The sequence below is a fragment of the Typopeltis vanoorti genome, chromosome 2 (genome assembly GCF_054136105.1).
Source record: "Typopeltis vanoorti isolate ZY-2024b chromosome 2, IOZ_Tvanoo_1.0, whole genome shotgun sequence".
In the NCBI taxonomy this organism is placed as follows: Eukaryota; Metazoa; Arthropoda; class Arachnida; order Uropygi; family Thelyphonidae; genus Typopeltis; species Typopeltis vanoorti.
In genome coordinates, this window is record NC_143550.1 from 140,561,196 (window position 1) to 140,586,256 (window position 25,061).

The window sequence follows — 25,061 nt, forward strand, 5'->3', positions numbered from 1 at the left end:
AACATTCATCAGCTACAGATTTTACTATTTCTGAAGAGGACTCATAGATGACTACATTTAGGTGAGTTCTGACTTTTTTTTTTTTTTTTTCATATTTGTTGTACATGTGTTAATTTAGCGGTTTTTACATTGAGTTCATCTATGATAATAAGGTAGTAATATAGTAAAATGCCCTAAATAGAGTGAAACGAAAGCAAATAAAAATTTAGTACTTTTTTTTTCAGATCTAGTACCTTTTTCCTGCATAAGTTAGTACAAAATATTTTTGCTGGGTGGTCACCCTGGGCATTCCATTACTTACAACAGAACGTGTTTTTTTGCAGTACCCACACCTGTCAGCAATCGGAAGAGAATTTTGATTTTTATAATTATTGAATTAAAATACCATCTATGGAAGGTTAGAAAGAAACGTGGATTTGAAAACCAGCAATATGACATCCAAATGCTTTATACTGTACAGTGAAAATTTTATTATTCAGTCAAATGATTTTTGTATTTAGAAAGAAACATTCTAGGAGATACCAAAATTTTGACTAGATGATGTATATTGGTGAATATTGCATAATGTGGGTGGTAAGACCACCCACATTATGCAATATTCACCAGGCAGAGAAAAATTATGTCTATTTTTGCTATGAGAGGATTTTTACATAGTCCCATCCTCTTAATTCAATGTGGTCTTACAGTCAACTGCAGGGATGACTGGAGCGCAATCCCAGGCAGAGAAGGCCAACTCAAGGCAGCTAACCCAGATGGGGCTAACCACCTGAGTATTAGTCATCTTTGTGCTTTAGTTTCAATTGGTGTTTTAATTGTTCATAAATATGAGATTGGTGAAAAATGAAAACTGACAGCCTCTGGCTATATGATGATATAAAAGAGCTGAGGCCTTTTGTCTATCTCTCATGCTATCTATCTGTCTTTCTTTCTCCTAACTATCAGGCTCTCTTGCACCCCCTATACTAACTACTCTAGGCTTATGATGAGCAACCATTTACATTTTCACCTCAATAAAGGTCGAAACCCTTCCCATAATGCATAGCATTGTAACATTTAGGAATTAAAATGTTTATTATATTGTTTATGATGGTACTTTTTTTTTTTAACTCAATGTATTTCCCCTCCTACTTTGTTATTTTTGTGGTTGCTCGAGCTTGTCCAAAATGCCCATATGCTCTCACACGTGCTAGTATCGTAGACTGAGGAAAAGCTTCTGGCTGGGGCCAAATCCTTAATCTACGTTGCTATAATTCAAATGCATTAATCCATAAAAATTTTTTTTTTTTGTTAACAATTGCATCATTAAGGATTGTGTAAAAGTATTTTCTATCTTTCCTTTACATATAAAGGAATAATTTAGCTAAGCACATATAATAACCATTATATCAATTCTATCTCAAGCAACTCCTAATTATTCAGTCTTGGCTGTTACTTCACTTAGGTCACACAGGTTTGGTTATTTTTTTATGAGACAGTGCATTGGCTAACAAAGATCAGGCAAGTTATTAACAAAACCAAACATGTTTATTCTAACTGAGACAATTAATATACAAAAGGAAACAGTACATATCACGTGTCTGATTCTCCACACATTCATTACAACAATTCACTTAAAGCATTAGACAAAGAAATTATTTACACTCAACTTATTGTTTTAAGGATACTTGCGACATAAGACTGAATGATATAATCACGTAATCACAAGAAAGATATTTATTTAACCAAATATTTCGGTCTGGAAATAGCAGACCATCGTCGGTGGTATTACAAGAACAGTTTAAAAAAATATACAAGCTAGAATACTAACAATAGATCGTTGAAATTAGAACATGCCGCGTGATGTTATATCACTAAGTATGAAACGAAATATTTTGAAGTAGAAACATGATTGAATTTGCTATAAAAAAAAAAAAAAAAAAATTAATGAGTAATCTTGATTAGACTTTCCCAGATTTTTGATATAGATATGCAGTCATTACGATTCAGGTTGGGATGATGGAGCAAGGCCTCCACGCTTTCCTTGAACAAACGTTCGAACCTATAACGGGATCTATGTAAGAGGCGCGTTTTGGACCAAAGGATGCTGTGGTCAGTTTCAATCCCGTGTTGAGCCAAACCAGACTTTTCAGGTTTATTGTGAAGAATGGATGATTGATGTTCTGGGATTCTTTTTTCAAGAGAACGTCCAGTCTGTCCAAAGTAAGAGAGATCACAGTTGCAAGGAATTTGATAAACTCCAGGAAGAGATAAAGTTGAGCGTTTGTCTTTAGGAGAAGGAAAATGAGAAGACAATTTGTTAATAGGAGAATACGTAGCTGTTAAATCATATTTCTTCACAATTCTTGCGATAGGTTCTGAAATACCGGAGATATAAGGAATAGGTACTCGACGTATTGAATCTTTGTTGTTTTGTGGAGGATTATAAGATGTAAGAAGACGTTGAATACTTTTTTCAGAAAAGCCATTGAGTTTCATGTGTTGCTGGATAGTAGAAAGTTCTTTCTGTAGATAATCAAAAGTAGAACAATTAGTTTTGGCTCTTTTGATGAGACATTTTATAATTCCTGTTTTTTGACATGGATGATGGGCTGATTCTTTCAGAATATAACGACCTGTGAATGTTGGTTTCCTGTATACTGTAGTTGTAAGAATATTTGAAGATGATCGGATGAGGAGAACGTCTAAAAAAGATAACTGGTTGTTTTCTTCTAATTCCATAGTAAACTTTATGCGATGATGTAAGGAATTAATACTGTTTAAAAAGGAAGATAAAGTGTTTTTACTGTGAGGCCAAATAGCAAATATGTCATCTATATATCTTACCCAAAAAGATGGTAGAGGGAAACTAGATGTGAAGAGGACTTTTTCTAAATGTTCTAAATAAAAGTTGGCTAAAGCTGGAGAAAGAGGACTTCCCATGGCTGTTCCTTCTACTTGGCTATAAAATTTGTTTTGACATATGAAATAACCAGAATGTATAACGAAATCGAATAGTTTTATAATATCTTGAGGAAAGATGTCAGCAAGTAGTTTTAAAGTTTCCTTAAGAGGTACAGTGGTGTATAAAGATTCTATATCAAAACTAACCATAAGATCTGTAGGTTGTAATGAGACATCTTTTAATTTTTCTAAGAAATCTGAGGAGTTTTTTAAAAAAGAACTCGAGTTGCCAATGTAAGATTTCAGTAATTTAGCTAGATATTTGGCTATACGGTAAGTAGGAGAATCAATGCAATCTACTATTGGACGAAGAGGATAGTCAATCTTATGGATTTTTGGAAGGCCATAAAATCTAGGAGGTCTTGCAAAATGAGTTTTAAGTCTTTCAATTGTGTCTTTATCCAAACTGATGACTTCATCAAGGAGAGAATTTAATTTCTTTAGTTGTCTGTTGGTTGGATTATAATCAATTTCTTGATATGTGGAGCGATCTCGAAGCAAAAGAGAAAGTTTTCTTCTGTAATTTACTGAGTCCATAACTACTGTTGCTTTTCCCTTGTCAGCTTTAGTGATAATGAGGTGATTATTTTTTTATCAAGGACTGTAAAGATTTCATTTCAGAAGGAGATATGTTAGAAGGAGGAAGTTTAGCCTTAAGTAGAGAAGAAGCGACTTCTAGGCGAAGAGCATTAGCTTTATCGCTGGTTAGATGATTAAGATTCCTTTCAATGTTAACTAGGAAATCTAGATATGGTATTTTATTTGGAACAATAGAAAAATCATGTCCTTTTGAAAGGATGAGGGTTTCGCTTTTAGTCAAAGGACGTCCGGATATATTTACAATCCAATTATCTGGAGTTATGAATGGCTTGGATTGTTTAGACGAAAGAGCCTCATATTTACGGTTAAGATGTTGACTTAGTTTATTATAAGCACGTTGAGTAGAACGTTTAGCTACATTTAGAACTATGTGAGAAAGATGTGGATCCAAATTTGTGGATATATAGGTGCGTAAATCAGAAGTCTGATGACTGTGAATAGCAAGATCACGTTTAGCAGCTTTAAGTTGATTACGGATTAGAGATAAACTTGTGTTCCGGTAAATATTATGAGCTCCAGGAGATTTTATTGTTTCTTTAATCTTAGCGAAATTGGGAATAATCTTGTTGTCGCGGCACTTTTTTAAGAAATTAATCTTTGCTCGTAACCTACCTTGTATAACTGAAAGTTTTCCTAATTTACCAGTTATTTTGGTAGCATTTTCCCCGTGAAGGATAAGAATTTGTTGTTTTAAGGATACTTGCGACATAAGACTGAATGATATAATCACGTAATCACAAGAAAGATATTTATTTAACCAAATATTTCGGTCTGGAAATAGCAGACCATCGTCGGTGGTATTACAAGAACAGTTTAAAAAAATATACAAGCTAGAATACTAACAATAGATCGTTGAAATTAGAACATGCCGCGTGATGTTATATCACTAAGTATGAAACGAAATATTTTGAAGTAGAAACATGATTGAATTTGCTATAAAAAAATTAATGAGTAATCTTGATTAGGCTTTCCCAGATTTTTGATATAGATATGCAGTCATTACGATTCAGGTTGGGATGATGGAGCAAGGCCTCCACGCTTTCCTTGAACAAACGTTCGAACCTATAACGGGATCTATGTAAGAGGCGCGTTTTGGACCAAAGGATGCTGTGGTCAGTTTCAATCCCGTGTTGAGCCAAACCAGACTTTTCAGGTTTATTGTGAAGAATGGATGATTGATGTTCTTGGATTCTTTTTTCAAGAGAACGTCCAGTCTGTCCAAAGTAAGAGAGATCACAGTTGCAAGGAATTTGATAAACTCCAGGAAGAGATAAAGTTGAGCGTTTGTCTTTAGGAGAAGGAAAATGAGAAGACAATTTGTTAATAGGAGAATACGTAGCTGTTAAATCATATTTCAAAAATATATCAAAAATCTGGGAAAGCCTAATCAAGATTACTCATTAATTTTTTTTTTTTTTTTTTTTAATAGCAAATTCAATCATGTTTCTACTTCAAAATATTTCGTTTCATACTTAGTGATATAACATCACGCGGCATGTTCTAATTTCAACGATCTATTGTTAGTATTCTAGCTTGTATATTTTTTTAAACTGTTCTTGTAATACCACCGACGATGGTCTGCTATTTCCAGACCGAAATATTTGGTTAAATAAATATCTTTCTTGTGATTACGTGATTATATCATTCAGTCTTATGTCGCAAGTATCCTTAAAACAACAAATTCTTATCCTTCACGGGGAAAATGCTACCAAAATAACTGGTAAATTAGGAAAACTTTCAGTTATACAAGGTAGGTTACGAGCAAAGATTAATTTCTTAAAAAAGTGCCGCGACAACAAGATTATTCCCAATTTCGCTAAGATTAAAGAAACAATAAAATCTCCTGGAGCTCATAATATTTACCGGAACACAAGTTTATCTCTAATCCGTAATCAACTTAAAGCTGCTAAACGTGATCTTGCTATTCACAGTCATCAGACTTCTGATTTACGCACCTATATATCCATAAATTTGGATCCACATCTTTCTCACATAGTTCTAAATGTAGCTAAACGTTCTACTCAACGTGCTTATAATAAACTAAGTCAACATCTTAACCGTAAATATGAGGCTCTTTCGTCTAAACAATCCAAGCCATTCATAACTCCAGATAATTGGATTGTAAATATATCCGGACGTCCTTTGACTAAAAGCGAAACCCTCATCCTTTCAAAAGGACATGATTTTTCTATTGTTCCAAATAAAATACCATATCTAGATTTCCTAGTTAACATTGAAAGGAATCTTAATCATCTAACCAGCGATAAAGCTAATGCTCTTCGCCTAGAAGTCGCTTCTTCTCTACTTAAGGCTAAACTTCCTCCTTCTAACATATCTCCTTCTGAAATGAAATCTTTACAGTCCTTGATAAAAAATAATCACCTCATTATCACTAAAGCTGACAAGGGAAAAGCAACAGTAGTTATGGACTCAGTAAATTACAGAAGAAAACTTTCTCTTTTGCTTCGAGATCGCTCCACATATCAAGAAATTGATTATAATCCAACCAACAGACAACTAAAGAAATTAAATTCTCTCCTTGATGAAGTCATCAGTTTGGATAAAGACACAATTGAAAGACTTAAAACTCATTTTGCAAGACCTCCTAGATTTTATGGCCTTCCAAAAATCCATAAGATTGACTATCCTCTTCGTCCAATAGTAGATTGCATTGATTCTCCTACTTACCGTATAGCCAAATATCTAGCTAAATTACTGAAATCTTACATTGGCAACTCGAGTTCTTTTTTAAAAAACTCCTCAGATTTCTTAGAAAAATTAAAAGATGTCTCATTACAACCTACAGATCTTATGGTTAGTTTTGATATAGAATCTTTATACACCAATGTACCTCTTAAGGAAACTTTAAAACTACTTGCTGACATCTTTCCTCAAGATATTATAAAACTATTCGATTTCGTTATACATTCTGGTTATTTCATATGTCAAAACAAATTTTATAGCCAAGTAGAAGGAACAGCCATGGGAAGTCCTCTTTCTCCAGCTTTAGCCAACTTTTATTTAGAACATTTAGAAAAAGTCCTCTTCACATCTAGTTTCCCTCTACCATCTTTTTGGGTAAGATATATAGATGACATATTTGCTATTTGGCCTCACAGTAAAAACACTTTATCTTCCTTTTAAACAGTATTAATTCCTTACATCATCGCATAAAGTTTACTATGGAATTAGAAGAAAACAACCAGTTATCTTTTTTAGACGTTCTCCTCATCCGATCATCTTCAAATATTCTTACAACTACAGTATACAGGAAACCAACATTCACAGGTCGTTATATTCTGAAAGAATCAGCCCATCATCCATGTCAAAAAACAGGAATTATAAAATGTCTCATCAAAAGAGCCAAAACTAATTGTTCTACTTTTGATTATCTACAGAAAGAACTTTCTACTATCCAGCAACACATGAAACTCAATGGCTTTTCTGAAAAAAGTATTCAACGTCTTCTTACATCTTATAATCCTCCACAAAATAACAAAGATTCAATACGTCGAGTACCTATTCCTAATATCTCCGGTATTTCAGAACCTATCGCAAGAATTTTGAAGAAATATGATTTAACAGCTACGTATTCTCCTATTAACAAATTGTCTTCTCATTTCCCTTCTCCTAAAGACAAACGCTCAACTTTATCTCTTCCTGGAGTTTATCAAATTCCTTGCAACTGTGATCTCTCTTACTTTGGACAGACTGGACGTTCTCTTGAAAAAAGAATCCAAGAACATCAATCATCCATTCTTCACAATAAACCTGAAAAGTCTGGTTTGGTTCAACACGGGATTGAAACTGACCACAGCATCCTTTGGTCCAAAACGCGCCTCTTACATAGATCCCGTTATAGGTTCGAACGTTTGTTCAAAGAAAGTGTGGAGGCCTTGCTCCATCATCCCAACCTGAATCGTAATGACTGCATATCTATATCAAAAATCTGGGAAAGCCTAATCAAGATTACTCATTAATTTTTTTTTTTTTTTATAGCAAATTCAATCATGTTTCTACTTCAAAATATTTCGTTTCATACTTAGTGATATAACATCACGCGGCATGTTCTAATTTCAACGATCTATTGTTAGTATTCTAGCTTGTATATTTTTTTAAACTGTTCTTGTAATACCACCGACGATGGTCTGCTATTTCCAGACCGAAATATTTGGTTAAATAAATATCTTTCTTGTGATTACGTGATTATATCATTCACACTCAACTTAGTAGACACGTGGATGGATTTTCGCACACATAACCTTACTCTCATTACTATTAATATAAGACAAAATTATAGTATGCACGTTCTAAGCATTATATAACACAAGCATTATTCAAGTCTACAATATTCTTTAGGCACATTCAAACTCACGTTCCGCTTTCTGACCTCTTCAACACCATAAGTGCCATAAGTTAATATATAAATTAATACATAAGTGCCATAAGTTAAACAGAATTAACATCTATCATCTGTACACACAATCTAGGCTATTAACATAAAGCAATTTACTTACAAGCTCACTATATCATGTACAGTCCTGAATCCAAAAGGGTTAAAGGTGAATTCCGCTGGTTCCTTTCTTAATCTTGCGATTGGGTTCTATCCAATGGTAGTTGTCTGGTGATTTCCTCCCTTGTAATAGTACTGCATTTCTTCGGCAACGTCAGGAGCCAGATTGGCTGTGACAAATCAGCACGCACATGGATAAATACACTCGAAGAATTTCACGGAAGGCCACCGTGAAATACAGCCTTTTCTACCAGCGAATCCCCCATGATCTCCAGAACTACTGTTCATGGGACCACAACTCTTCTCTTCCTCGAAAGCTCGCCACAGGAACAAAAAAATATAGAGAGAGAGAGAGCTCTTTCGCCCCCCAATCTCTACCTTTTATATCATTGGTCATCCCTTGGCCTTCCTTCCAAAACCTCCCAGATTTACTGGAGGCACCCATACATCACCCACACTTACGTTAGGCTTTGGAGGCAAAAAACATATAATTCGGTGACCTTTGAGCCAGTTGACCTTCAGTTTACTAGCCTAATCCTGTCTGATCTTTTAAGTTACAATTTCTTGTGGTTCTACATTCAGTTATTCTAACATTAGATTACAAATTTTATTACATTACAGTAAGTTATATAAACTTTTAATTATAAGCATTTTATGGTCCATGTAAAATCGATATAGGTGAAAAATATAAATATTTTTCACCACAAGAGATTTTGCAGTGTTATATATTTCCATAAGGATATGTGCTTTTGTATTACTGGATACCGAGGCAAGTGATATGAAAACATTAGCCTCTATATATGAGTTGCCCAGTCCTGAAAATAGTTCAGGCAGAAACTGTCTGCTTATACTTGGGTGAAGGATTAAACCGATAATATAATTTCTAGCCATCTTTAATTTATCCATTACCAAACTATCATGCAGCATCATTTTCAACAGTGCAAAGAGCATATTCAGGAAGTGCAAGCTTGGAAAGCTGTATCTTGGAGTGTCAAATCACGCTACACCCTCTACTGAGCAGATGGACAGGTGTGGCAAATGGCAGGTGAACGTCTCTTACCAGAGTGCGTAACTTTAACTACGAAATTTGGAGCTGGTAGTATCATGGTATGGTCCTGTTTTGGTCTCAGACTTCGGTTTGTGGTGCCATGAACACTGAGCTCTGAGAAATATCTGAATATTCTGGATAATGCGATGCTTACTACTTTGTGACATTGCTACAGAACTGACCATTGCCTCTTTCAGCAAGGCAACACACTGTGTCACAAGCCTGCTGCTATAACTGTGTAGTTTGTAGACACAAATGTCATCACACTTGAATGGCCTCTACAGAATCCTGATATGAACATCTGTGGGATGAACTGGAGCATTGGATGAGGTCAAGGGATGTCAGCCCCACAACAGTCCAGGACCTCATTACATGCCTACAGGAAGAATGTGCAAAATTTTCATTGATCATTATCATACGCTTGTGAAAAGTATGCCTCATAGGATTGCTGCAGTCACTGTACTGATAGGAGATCCTTCATCTTATTAAGGCGGGCACCATGGCTGTTTGTTTCTCACACTATGGTGTCAGTTGACTTCTTTCCAAGCAATCTATCTGCATCACCCTGGAAACCAGGAGACTAGATTTGGGCACAATAGTCCAAGTGAGGCAAAATTAATTCCTTACCCATATGTGTAAATGTTAATTTCAGCATCATGATTATCCTCTAAGTTGTATTTACAGTCTTAACCAGTGGCGGCCGGTGAAAATTTAAAGTGGGGGTGCTGCATATACAAAAACCTAATCAGTAACGAATTTATTAATAAATAAATTTACATATTAAAAATTGCTTTATTAAAAATATTTCATCCGCACCACGAACAAACACCAATAATGAAAGTTTCATATCAATAGCAATGACAAGTGCAAACAAATATCGCCGTTAGACCGCAGTGTATTTGTTTCGTGTAACGATAATTGAAAAAATTCTTTTCATATTTTCAACAGTGACACTTGTCATAATTCAGCCTTGTATCTATAATAAATAAATAATTATATGCTATTTTAACAAAATAAAATAAGATTTACAAAAATAGTTCACCACGAACACTCACCAATAATAAATGTTTCATATCTCAGAAATAACGCACGGAAGCATGATACACTGCCCAAACGGCATGTATCGTATTACGTAATGTGCAAGCGCAAACGAATATCAGAGTTAGATCGCAATTATCGTTACACAAAACAAATGAAAAAATATAAATCTTTACATATTTTCGACAGTGACACTCTTCATAATTCAGTCTTGTATCTGTAATAAATAAATAATTATGTTATTTTAACAAAATAAAATAAGATTTACAAAAAATAGTTCACCACTTACACGCACCAATAATAAACGTTTCATATTTCACAGAAATAACGCGCGGAAGCATACTAAAGATACAATGCCGTTTGAGCAGTTACAGTTGGGAATGACGTGATGTGCAATGACAAGCGCAAACGAATATTGGCATTAGATCGCAGTGCATTTATTTCGTGTAACGATAACTGAAAAAATACAATTCTTTTCATATTTTCAACAGTGACAATCGTCATAATTCAGCCTTGTATCTATATAAATAAATAATTATATGTTATTTTAACAAAATAAAATAAGATTTACAAAAAAATAGTTCATCACTCGCACGCACCAATAATAAACGTTTCATATCTCACAGAAATAATGCACGGAAGCATACTAAAGATACACTGCAGTTTGAGCAATTACAGCTGGGAATGACATAATGTGCAATGACAAGCGCAAACAAATATCGGGGTTAGATCGCAGTGCATTTGTTTCGTAATCTAAAGCATTAATAGAACAATTCCAATTATTAACTATTCAATCAATGTCGAAATATAAGCTGTAACCTTTAACATGTAGTATTGCATTTAAATAATGTTGTAAGCATTGTTATTATTTATAAACACAAACAAAATTTAATTTTTTCATTTTTTCCTTGGGGGTGCTGCAGTGTTGCAGTGCTTATGTACAGGCTGCCACTGGTCTTAACAGTTCCAACCTTTTGAGTAGGATGGTGGTGAGATTCAGCACGGATATAACAGCCTATATATGAATCTTCTTCCTAAAAACTGAAAATTTTAAGCTGCAATTTGATTGGAAAAGAATTAGAAGATCTAAAAAAAGCAATTTGGTTATCTTTTTCTAAGAAGAAGATTTACACAGGCCATTATATCCTTACATCGCACTCATTCGTACTCACATAACCACCTTTTTTAATCATTTTAAGGATTTAATGGTTTTAAGGATTCTTTCATCACAAAAAGTATTTAAATGGGAAGTAAGGAGAAGATATTGTATGGAGATATGGATATTATTTCTGGGAAAACTCCCATGTTACTCCTCTTAACAAACTATTATATTTTCGGCTATTTGCCTGCTTCTGTTTAGGAGTGCCCCAGTTTAAATGCCATTGGCTCTTTTCTCACGGATTCTTAGGCCATTGTAGATGTATATTTATCAATAAATATATGTTGCATAGAGGACAAGAAATTTGCACATACCTTTTTCTGGGTGTTGTGGCTTTTCTTCTTTCACGTTGTCCAAACTACTGTGTGTGGAGGGGGGGGGGGGGATTTTGGCAAGTGGGAGAATTGAAATAACAAATGGAAAAATTATAAGAGGTGTGCTTAATGAGAATGTGAGGAAAGTGCAAAGATCCTGGATGTTAGTGAACCTGTTAGTATGCAGAGGAGAAAAGTTAGAGTTGATTGTTCTAGCAGGCAATTATTTGAAATGTGAGAAATATGCAATGAGAAAGGATATGAATGAGTTGTTGAAAAAAGCAAAAAAGAAAAGTAAAAGTTGTGAGTCAGATGCCTCATCATGACAGGACAGAATAGAACAAAAGCAATGATTGCTAACAAATCAATGAGAAGATTGTGCAGGAGAAATGGTGTGCAGTTTATAAATGTATGAAATGAATTTGATAGAGGAAAGGACTTGTATATGCTTGATGGATTATATTTCAATGGTTTTAGATTTAGATTAGAAGTGTGAAAGCTTATTGTTCAGTGAGGGGAGTGTAAGTACAAAATCAGGGAAATCAGAAGTACTGAGAGAGAGAGAGAGAGAGAGAGAAGAGACGCAGTCAAATGTGGATTCAGCCACCCCTAGGACAAATTTATGCAATGCTGCATGCAGTTTCACAGGTTTTAAACAATGGATTGGTAATAACATTATGCAAGGGTAAATGAATGCCAAAAAAGTATCAGAAATAAAAGAGAGGAGGTTTGGACACTGGTCAACTCAGTCAAAGATTTCTGGTATTAGACCTCAGAAAATGATCCAGTTACAGGGATAAGGATAGAACATCAGAAGTGGTGTATTTTCAAGAAAAATAGTGGGAATAGGACAAGAGGAGAGGTATCGCTCATGATAGATGAAGAACTTCAACCAATAAAAATAGAAATTAAGAATTTTAAGTCTGAGGGAGATGGTTCATTTCAGGATACTTGGTGTGAGAACAAAGTATAGGACAAAATATATTGGTTGCTGTTAAAGACTAGCGGGATCACAGGAAGATTTAGCAAGTACAGACTGAGCAATTATGGGCACTTCAACTATGGAAGTATAGACTAGGAGGGGGAAAGGACACAGAAAAATAGAAACAGAATTTATACAGTTACAGAGGAATAATTATCCAAAACAGCATGTGATGGAGGGGACCAGGAGTTAAGAATGCTGGATCTAGTAAGCATTAGATGCATTTATAACTACAGTAGCCACTCTGCCTCCAATCAAAGGTGAATCATGCAGATTTGTTCTGGAAGGTTGCTAAACATGTGGAATTCTCAGTCAAAAGGTTTATGTTGAACAACAAAGTTGCCAATTATGACAGATTAAGGAGGCAGTGTGGTGCAGTGCCACAGCTTATGACACTACAAATTACATGATAACACAAGAAAAAGAGTGAATAATAAGTTTAATAGCCAATATTTCAAACCTCAAAAATTACAAGTCATCATCAGTGACAGTAGGTAGTTTAAATACAAAGTAGAACACAAACAATGGATTTAAAATAGTGAGCTGTGTGATGTTATACACAGAAAATTGCAAATAGATAATAGAAATATTGTATTATTATTAAAAGAAAAAATTGTTAATGATTTTTTATTAGAATAACTCTCCTATATCTTTGATAGTGAGAGGCAGTCATTCCAATTCAAGTTCGAATGGTCAAGTAAGGCTTCAGCTTTTTCTTTAAACAAATGTTCAAAGTTATAGCAGCAATAGCGGAATAAGAATGTTTCGCACCACAGAATGGTGGTTGGTATCAATTCAATGGCATGCTTAAACAGATTTCTTAGATTTTTTAATTGGTGCTATAGGACAGGTGTTCTTGAATGAATCAAAAAGCTTTCTTACTTCAGACAAACTGGATGTTTGTCTGAAGAAAGGTGAGTCCCATGGAACTTGGTAGATAGCAGGAAGAGACAGAGAGAATCATCTATCTTTAGAAGATGAGAACCATCTTCTAAAAATATACCAATTATTGTTCCTTCAAGGGGAAGAAGTAACTAAGAAGACTGGTGAACTCAGCAAATTATCTGTCTTAAAATGTAAGCTACAAGCTCAGATTTCTTTTCTCAAAATATGCCACGGCATTAAGATAGTTCCTAACTTCACTAAACTGAAGTTAGGAACTATCATAAAATCTCCTGGTACACATCATATCTATCTGGATATAAATCTATTGGTAATTCATATGTAATTCATGGTAATTCATTCTGAGCAATAAATACAAAATGTTATATTCAGGCAATGACAATCAAGAAAAAGAAGGAGTAGCCATAGTATTCAACACAAAATACGAGGCTAATCTTCTTGAATGGCAGTCAGTCTCAAGTAGAGTAATGTGGGCAAATATGAGAATGGGGAACTGGACAATGAGACTTATTTGTGTCTATGGTCCCACAGAAGGTTCTACTAAGGTAGAAATGGAGGAATTTTTTGAAGCTTTAGAGAAAGCAACAGACACAATGAAAAAGGAAAAGTTGGTCCTTGTTGGGGATCTAAACAGCAGAGTAGGAAATGATTGTGAGACATATAAAAATATTTTGGGAAAATTTGGAGAAAAGAGCAAAGCTAATAATAATGGCAAATATCTGTTGGATTTCTGCTCAGGACATGGACTGGTTATTACTAACACCATGTTCCAACATAAAAATGTGCACAAATTCACATGGAGAGAAGAGGCTAGAAATAAGAAAAGTCTCATTGACTATGTTATTGTTGATAGTGATGTTTTCTCCCTGGTGCAGGACACCAGAGTGTACAGAGGATTTGAAATTGGAAGTGATCACTATTCAGTCTTGAGCAGAATAAAATTTAATTTCATATTCAAAAGAATAACATGTAAGAAAGTTTTAAAGCGAATAAAAGTTGAGCAGCTCTCAGATGTGAACCGTAGACTAAAATACAGAAAGATTATTGAAGAAAAAATGAAAGAGTTTGAGAACAGGAATCAAATCTTGGAGATTCAGTGGCAAACTCTGAAGAAAACATTGACTGATTCTGCCAGAGAGGCATGTGGTGAGGTTGTCTGCAAGGATAAAAAAATCAGAACTCCCTGGTGGACACAGGAAGTTAAAGAGGCAGTGAAAGAAAAGAAGAAAGCATATCAAAAGTTCCTGGCAAATAAGTCAGCTTGTGCTCTTAGAGAATATAGAGACAAATGCAAGAATGATAAACACTGTGTAAAACTAGCTAAACAAAAGTCATGGGAGGACTTTGGCAAGAATATAGAAAATAAATATCAAGAAGGTGGTAAAATATTCTGGAGGTTGGCGAAGAAGCTTAGGAATGGAGGAAAGAGTGCTGTAAAAGGAGTTAGAGATGATAAAGGTGACATGAAAACAGGAGAAAAAGATATCCTTGAAGTATGGAGTAATTACTTTGAAAAACTGCTAAATGAGACAAGCACTGATGACAGCACAGTGGTAAAAAACACTGACCAGGCATGCAGTCAGGAATATATATCCATACTTGAAGTAGAAAAAGCCATCAAAGGCTTGAAATGTGGAAAGGCAGCAGGAGTAGATGATATTCGACAGAAATGCTGAAGTATGGTGGTATAAGAGTCTTACAGTTACTGCACTATATAGTTCAGAAAGCCTGGACAGAGGGACGAATTCCCGATGATTGGAGTAGAGCTCTCATAGTACCCATATATAAAAAGGGAAATAAAACTGAATGTGAGAATTACAGAGGTATTTCACTACTGAGTATTCCTGGCAAGATCTATGCAAGTATACTTGAGAAACAGTTGAGAAGAATTGTGGAAGAAAAGCTTGGTGAAGAACAAGCTGGATTCAGGCCAAATAGAGGCTCACAGGATCAGATCTTCACTTTACGACAAATAGTTGAGAAAGCATGGGAATATAACAAAGATCTGTATTTAAGTTGTGTCGATTTGGAAAAGGCACATGACAAGGTGCCAAGAGAGAAGCTATTCAATACGCTGCAGTTATATGGTGTCAATGGGGCATTATATCAAGCAATACTTAGTCTTTATTTGAGTTGTAAGTCAGCAGTTAGAACTGAAGGAAGTACAGGAAGATGGTTTAATGTTAAATCTGGTGTGAGACTAGGATGTACATTATCCTCTCTGTTATTCATTATCTATATGGATCACATTATGAAGGAAAGTGGTATTAAACATGATATCAAAATTGGAGATGTTAATGTCAGCTCTTTGCTTTATGCGGATAATGTTATACTTCTAAATAAATCCGCTACAAGTCTGCAAGATTCCCTGACTAAATTGAATAACTGTTGTAATAGATATGGTGTGAAGGTCAGCAATAAAAAGACAAAGACAATGAAAATAGGCAGAATCATTGAAAATGTCAACTTGGTTGTGAATGGAGACCCTGTGGAACAAGTAAAACATTTCAGCTACTTAGGCACGATATTTACTGAAGATGGTAAATTAAATTTAGAAATAGACAACAGAATCAGCAAAGCTGGTATGGTAGGAAGTCAATTGAATAAATTCATATGGAATAAGAGAGAAATTAGTCGGAACTAAATTAGCTGTATACAAGACAGTGTTCAAACCAGTTTTAACTTATGGATCTGAGAGCTGGGTCAGAAGTAAAACACTTGACCAAAGACTATAGACCACAGATATGAGAGTCCTGACAAAGATTAGAGGCGTGAACAGATGGCAGCAATGGCAATATCATATTAAAAACGAGGATATTAGGAAAGAACTTGACATTGTCAGCATCCAGGAATGCATTAGCAGAGCTAATATCAGGTGGTATGGTCATTTAAACAGAATGGACGAAGAAAGATTAGCAAAACAAGTGTTCTCTGCCAGGTTGGCAAGAAAACGACCCAGAGGAAGACCAAGATATAGGTGGATTGATACGGTACAAAGTGCCTTAGACAATAGAAATATAAGATCTGATAATGTTGGAGTCTTGACAAGTAACAGACTGATTTGGAGGAAAATTGTAGATAGGAAATTTGTAATGATGTAAATTTTTTTTCATGTAGTACTATAATATGCTATACATCCCTTGAGGGTACATGGCAGGAATTTGACGATGATGATGTCGCCTGAATTATCTTTTGCAATGCACTGATCCAAAAAACTTAATTCGAGCCAATAAGCTGGAACCATAAGATAAGAAGGTAGTTGAGATAGAGAACACATTTAAAGCCATGACTGCAACCCTTGATCAAGAAATGATATATAACTGAATAATTAGAATCTACTGGGGGTATGAATACTTCTTATGTCATTAGAACTTTAGTGGTGCAGTCAAAAATAAATAATAAATTTCTAGAGATCTTTGGCATAAGAAGAAAATACCAAAGGTAGAATTTAAATAGAGTAGCAAGATAAAGATAAAAATAAAAGAATGAAAAGTAACATTTTTACAATAGCTGTAATGTAGATATTTTAATGGCACAGTCGACGAGAAAGTAAAAACATCAGAACATTTTGCAGGATCTCATAAATGCCAGGTAACATCAGAAGTGAGAGTTTGTCCTTAGGAGAAGGTAACAAGTTATAGATTTGGTTGATAGATTTGTAAATAGTGGCAAAATTGTATTTCTTGATAATTTTTTAAAGACGTAAGGTATGGGAATCCTATGGACTTCTTGTCTGGGTTGATGTGTGGGAAGGTGACTGATGATTTTTGAGTTTTTTTTAAGATTATATCCATTTAGTATGGCTATATTTTTGATTATTTCTAGTTCTTGATTTAGAGAATCTTCAGAGGAGCAGAATTTGTGTGCTCTAGAAACTAGTGATTTAATGATGCCAAATTTCTGAAATGGATGATGAGTGGAAGAATTGTGAATGCAGCGACCTGAAAATGAAGGCTTGCGATAGGCAGACGTGGCAATGGAACCGTCTTCTTTTCTTTGAATGTATAAATCCAGAAAGGAGATACCCTGTGGAGATTCTTTTTGTAGCATAAAGTTGATGCGAGGGTGAAGAAGGTTTATTTTATCTAGAAACAGCTGTAATTCCTGTTTGGGATGATCCCAGACTGCAAATATGTATTGTCCTGTCTTTACCTTGTGTTTATTAGGCTTTCTATGAGGGTCCTCTACTGTCTTTTGGACAACTGCCCATTCAACTTAGAAGAGGATTTGTGAACACATTCATTATAATGAATCACATGGCCTTTTTGGCTGAACATTATGCCAAGTTCATACACACAGAAGCATTTTAGGCATAAGCACTACTCCAGTTCTGAGACCCTATTACACTGACCTGACTTAATGGATTGTCCATGCTGAAAGTTCAGGAATTCTGATCATTCTAAGAGCAGCTGTAACTAGTTTTAATACTAATTTTCATGTTAAGTTTCATTCTACCTCATGTCCTACTGAACAGATTTCTTTCTATTATGCGTATTACCTCTGGCATGCAACATCTGCCCTAAACGGCTAGCAATTATTGTTATATGTTCAGGAGAGCAAAACATGAGATCACAAAGTCTATAATACACATTGCTATGTATATTTAGATTAGAACAATAAAAAAGGAATCTGTTAATGTGTTTCTTGAAGAGCTGGAGGTTGTAGTCAGAGGAGAAGACTATTCCAAAGAAAAGAGATAGAGAGAATGAAAGAGGTGAGAAGTTGGATCATTAAGATTGAAGCTAATCTGTGTATGGATGTTTATCATCAACTGTTCATGTTCTTACATAGAAGAATGGTAATGAAAAGTTCAGTAGAACAACAGCCATTCAAATATCTACAAAAAAGACAATACAAAAACTCAGCATCTATGAGAAAGTGACTGTGTTTGGGGGGGGGGGTCATCTATTACACAAATCACTCTTTTGAATATCATTAAGCAGGATATCACGAAGGGCAGTTTTTGATGTACGACTCCAAATGTGAAAATATTTTACAGTGGACAGATTTGGGATTTACACATTGTTAGGAACTGCACCGGCAAAAAAAAGCAACAATGTTTTGAGTGAACATCAAGTTGGAGGCTATGGATATGATGTTTGTACAAGGAAAGGTTATATGTAAAAGCCAACGAAAGAAGAGAAACTGATCTTGTGAAAAATAATATTAACAAAAAGTAATGAGGGGAAGGAAGTGATATCTCTTTCTGATTTGGACAGCACTGAAGTGCATTAGATTATCCTCAGACAACTGGAGAATGGCAAGGAGATTGCAGTGTTTAAGACAATGGTTATGGAGGATCTTGAAGCATGAATACTTTGAGCACTATAAGGATCATCAAATTAAGAAGAGAAATGGAGATCACTAGAATGATCTCCTCCATTCCTCTTCTTCATTTGCCAAGATAATCATTAGACCTATTGTTTTATATGGGGCAGAAACCTAAAGCACCTTGCAGATCTTTGAAAAGCCTTACAGGCTTTGGATCTGTAAGAGATAACACAAACAGGAAAATAGAAAAGAAGACAGACATAATCAAGAGCTATATCAACTTACAGATCTCACTAACTGATGATCTGTCCTCATACCTTCTTCCACATTTCCAACAAAAGCAGTATGCAAGCTCTGATTTCAGATATTGATCATCTAACTGATGAAATCGAAGCTTGCACACTGATATGAAGTTTCCTCCACTATATTTTTGGAAACCTGCACATTCAATTGAGAAGATGATTTGTGAACACATTCATTATGATGAATCACACATCCTTTCTTTACAGATTGATATCTTTCTATCATGCATGTCACTATTGACATAATTGCTGAACAGTTGGCGCTTATACTGTTATGTATTCCAACAGGTCTCATCTCAAACATTTGAAAGTGCTCAAGATGAGATTTGTTGGAAGAGAGCCCAGGGAAGGACCACAAAGATGTTGGAAGGATAACACAAAAACACTTGGCCGAGCTGGAAATCTGGATTGGAGTGCAGCTCAAGAGACGCAAAAAAAGCACTAGAAAATGGTTCTTGTGGTGAAGAACTTTAGCAGTTCAATAAGCTAGAAGAATAGCATGTAAAATCTTTTAATATGGAATAAATAAGGTAAAGCATCTAATCTATTTGCAGATCTCTTCAAAAATATGGATTATTCACACTTACCATCCATTAAAGACAGTGAAGGTAAGCTCTTCTGAAGTTCCTCTAAAGGACCACATAACAACTGGATATTATTCATATGAAGTGTTACAGCTTTCTGAAGTGTTGCATTAGATTCTGTAGCTCGACGATGAGCTTCTTCATACCTGGTGCATTCCTTACTGAGTTCCATTACAATCATGGATGGTGCTCTTTTACCAAATGTTTCCTAGCAAAGTGGGAGAAGATACAAAATTTATAACTAAATTTAATAATTCAATAAAATTTTAAAATATATCAAAGAAAATATTTCACTATTTGTTGCACTGAATATAAAATAAATTCAAAACAGGATAAATGTGGTGCACAGATAAAATTAAATTAACAGACCTTTTTTTCCTCAACTCAATTTATGGTAAATATAGGATGGGGGCATTCTGAAGGAAATGCCTCCATTGCATTGTGACAACTCTCTATCCAAGAGATGTCAGTGAAAGAGTAAGACAGAGAAACAGTAAAACTTTTCAAAATAAATATCAACTCGCTATGCACTTAATACTTATGTAATTTTTTTTTTTTTTATTTATAGAATACAGAGAAAAATGTAAGAGAGTTAAGCTGTGTGTAAAAGCAGCTAAACAAACGTTATGGGAAGACTGGTAAGAATATAGAAAATAAATATCAGGAAAATGGAAAATGTTCTGGAGGCTATTGAAGAAGCTTAGAAATGGAGAAAGTACTGTAAAAGATGATAAAGGTAACATGAAAAACTGAAGATAAGGATATCCTAGATGTTTGAAGTGATTACTTTGAAAGACTGTTAAACAAACCAAGCAGTGACAGAACCATGCTAGAAATTTTTCAAGCCATCAAACAACTTGAAATGTGGAAAGGCAGCTGGAGAAGATGATATTCAACCAGAAATGCTTAAGTAAAGAAATATAAAAGTTTTGCAGTGGCTACACTGCATAATTCAGAGGGCCTGATCAGAGGGTCGGAATCTCAATGATTGGAGAGAGTAGAGCTCTTAGAGTATCCATCTATAAAAAAGGGGAATAAAACTGATTGAATGCGAGAATTACAGAGGAATTTCTTTATTAACTATTCCAGGTAAGATTTATGCAAGCATACTTGAAAAGAGGTTGAGAAAGACGGTGGAAGAGAAACTTGGAGAAGAACAAGCTGGGTTCAGGACAAACAGATGAGAAATTGTGGGAATATGACAAGAATCTTTACTTAAGTTTTATAAATGGAAAAGGCATACGACAAGGTACTCAGAGAAAAGCTTTTCAGTTTTCTCTGACCACTGAACTCCAATATCTGCACCATACGTTCTTAGCCAACGGCTACAATCCCTACAAAATAGATAAAATACTACATAGGCCCATTACTCTGCCCTCCACTAATACACAAGAATACAACATGACCATTTCTATTCCCTATATCAGAGGTACATCGGAAAAGATAGCCAAAGTATTGTTGAAACATGGCCTTCGCACCACTTTCAAACCTCATGTCGAGCTGGCAACTCTGATCCGCTCGCCTAAGGATAAACTTCACCCTTTAGCACACCCAGGAGTGTATGAAGTGCCTTGTGACTGTGACTTGTCCTATTATGGGCAAACAGGAAGATCAGTGAACATCCGCTTGGAAGAACATGAAAGATACATTCGCTACTATTACTATGGCAAGTCGGGACTGGCAGACCACGCTTTGGACACTCCTTCACACAGGATTAGATGGAGGAAAACGAATGTGCTATTTAGGAGTCGTTATAGATCTGAAAGATTATTTTTTGAGTCAGCAATGGTTTTGAAGAATTCTTCCAACCTTAACAAATATGGTTGCATTAATTTGCCAAAAATTTGGGAGACAGTTATCCTAAGAAAAACTCCTGGATAGCTGCTGTTTTTTTTTTTATTTTATTTTTTATTTTCCCCTGTTAGAGGGCGCAAAAAAATAAGACCTTGGATCTTTTGTCTTTTACAATTATATTGTTTCACTCACTCACTGTCGCGTTTACAAGTGTGTTGTGCTCTGATGATGCTGAGTTGAAAATCAGCGAAATATAAGCGTTAATAAAACATCTTTGTGATAAAAGTGTGTGTGGTGTTGTTAATACCGTGAAAAATAAGTCATGAACTTTTCAATATTTAATGAGATATTTTTCAATATTTTTCAATTCAATATTTAATTCACCCCATATAAATGCTGAATGGAACATTATATAGAGCAATACACAGTCTACAGGGTGTTCGGGATAAATTTGACAGTTTCGTAAGGAAAAAGAAAATCTTCTTTGTATCTATTAAATTTAATGAATTGACAAAAAAACATTACAGGCAGAGTTAATTACAATACTATCAACAAGATTTACTCAAAATAACCACCATTAGCATCGATCACAGCTTCAATTCTGCTTCGGAACCTCGAACAAGCTGATGCTACAGTCTCCCTGGGAAGGGCCGCAAAAACTGTTTTAATTTTATCCATTAACTGGGCTTTTGTATTACTGGAAGTGCGATTGGTGTCTTTTTCAACTGCGCCCCATACAAAATAAACCATGGGGTTAAGGTCTGGGGAGTTTGGAGGCCAAACATTTGGACTGGTGAAGTCGTAGAAATTTTCAGACAACCATTTTTGACTTTTCCCAGAGGTGTGGCAAGGGGCCGAATCCTGCTGCCATACATACGGCCTACCATTGGCTACCCTTGTTATCCAGGGCTTGACTACAGTTAGCAACTCCACGAACAAAGCCCGAATTCCAATGCCAGGGTTCTTCAACACCTGTTCCTGCAGATTTGAGAGGAATTCTGCTGTACGAACGCAATCAGATCGTCTGCTAGGGATCTTTCTTCTTGCTACATCCTCGTAGTCACCATTGCAAGTCTCTAGTTCATGCCTGATTGTTTTTACTGTATTCAGGGAGCATTGGGCAGCAGTCGTAATATCCTTATTTTGATGGCGGGCACAAATCATCATGATACAAGTTATTCTCTTCCATGATTCAGGTGGGTTCCAGCTATCCATCCTTTCTGACATCTTGTATATGAATGAAGAAGGGTCCAAACTTTTAAATGAAGAGAAGTGTGTGTTAATACATGTAACTTACGGAAAAATATAATTAATTATAAATATGTCAAATTTATCCCGAACACCCTGTATATTTAAGTTGTCAGTCAGCAGTTAGAATTGAAGGAAATACAGAAGATGGTTTGATGTACAATCAGAGGTAAGACAAGAATGCACATTATCTACACTCTTATTCTATATAGATCATATTATAAAAGAAAGTGACAACGAGCTTGATATTAGAATTGGAGATGTCACCTAAACACATTCTCCATAAACACATCTAGTGCAAGTCTTCAGGATTCACTAACTAAATTGAATAACAGCTGTAACAAATTTGGCATGAAACTCAGCCATAAAAAGGCCAAGACTATGAAAATAGGCAGGAGCACAGAAAACTTCAGCTGTATTCTGAATGGAGATCCTATAGAACAAGTAAAATATTTAAGCTATTTAGGCACAGTTTTAGTGAAGATGGCAGGTTAAATCTGAAAATAGACAACAAAATAAGCAAAGCTGGTATGTTAAATAAATGTATATGGAATAAGAGAGAAATTTGCATAAACATCAAACTTGCAGCATACAAAACAGTGTTTAAACCAGTTAAGTTATGAATCTGAGAGTTGGGTTAGAAAAAAAAGCACTTGATCAAAGACTAGAGACCACAGATGTGAGGGTTCTGAGAATAATTAGGAGTGAACTGATGACATCAATGGTGCAATCATTAAAAATGAAGATATTAGAAAGATTGACATTATTATCATTCAAGAATATGTAAGCAGAGCTACTCTAAGGTGGCCACTTAAATAGAATAGGTGAAGAAAGTTTAGCAAAACAGGCATTTGATGCCAAGATGGTAGGAAAGAGACCCAGAGGAAGACCAAGGTCTAGGTGGACTGATTCAGTCAGAAGTGCCTTAGAAGCACAAAATATTAAATATGAAAATATTGGAGTGTTCACAAGTATTGATTTGGAGGAAAATTGTTGATAGGAGAATTGTTTTTATAATGTAAACGTAATCATTAGTGCTGTCATAGTAACCCCGAACACCCCTTGGGGGTACATATCAGGAAATTGATGACTTTTTCTTAACTCAATTTATTATTTATAGGAGGGCATTCTGAAGGAAATGCCCCCATTGTGATAACTCTCCATCCAAGAGACAGATGTCAGTGAAATGAATTATAGTAAAACTTTTCAAGATAAATATCAACTCACTATGCATTTAATACTTATATAATATCTTTTTATTTATAACAGAATTTTCACTCTAGTATCAAGGACAATTAATTCAGTATGATTGAAATTAAACAAGTAGTAAAGAAAACCAGAAGACCTAACAATGAAAATGTGCGAGCTACACATTTTCATTGTTACATGATATAGAGTGGCATGGTCCAAAAATACATTAATGCCCTAAATGTGCAAATTTAAACAAGAGATAAAGTATTAATAAAAACTATTGCCTATGGGATATGTGGAGAAGACTATTTTCCATAATAGGGATAATTTTAGTTCATTTCTGTTCAGATTTAGACAGTGAGCAAGGCTTAATAGCTCTCCTTGTACAAGCATTCCATAAGATAATTACTTTTGTGATGGTTGCGATGTCAGGTGGAAATGGCATGTTCTTTACAGTCAGGACATTAATATATTTTAGACTGTGCCACTATGTCATGTATGTGTAGCTTGATATTTTCATTGCTGAGCCTTCCGGTTTTCTCTTCTGGTTATTTAATTTCAAAGGCATACTGAAGATGCCCTTGACACTAGGGCAAAAATTCTGTATTAAATAAAAAATGTTATGTAAGTATCAAATTTATAGTGAGTTCAGTTTTTATCTAGTTATGGTTTACATTACCATTGATCATGTAACTTTTCAGAATTTTACTAGAACCATTTTATCATTAGAAAATAACAAGAAATAAGAAAGAACCTTTGCAACATAACAATGTTTCACTTCAACACATCAAAGATGTGATACTTGAAATAATGGGACATCTTTCCTACAACCTGAACTTGGTTCCATAGGCCTTTTGGTTATTTTATAAATTGAAAAAACAAAGACTTCCATTTTGAAAATAACAAAGAGGTCAAAGCAGAGGTGAGATGGACTCAATAACAACCTGAAGAGTTTTACTATGATAGGTTTGAAAAACTCATTGCAAAATGAAGGAAATAAATGAAAAATGAGGATTATGTTGAGAAACAGGTATGAAAATAAAATACAGTTCAAACTATGTTTTGTTTTCATTTCGGCGAGCTATCACAATGGAAGCATTGATTTCAGAACATCCCTCACTGTATATGATAAAAAACTAAGAATCATTATTTTGTATAAGTCTGAGGTACTGCA

At 34.9% G+C, this 25,061-nt stretch overlaps 1 protein-coding gene across 2 annotated transcripts in view; it reads right to left on the reverse strand.

Annotated features, from left to right (window-relative positions):
* Nucleotides 1–25,061, reverse strand: part of mop (tyrosine-protein phosphatase non-receptor type protein myopic) — a 352,485-nt gene that overhangs the window by 179,391 nt on the left and 148,033 nt on the right. For both annotated transcript variants that reach the window (XM_090413257.1, XM_090413258.1), the window contains one exon: nt 19,658–19,862. In XM_090413257.1, the coding sequence (XP_090269383.1) occupies nt 19,658–19,862 (205 nt within the window). The remainder of the gene's footprint in view (nt 1–19,657; nt 19,863–25,061) is intronic.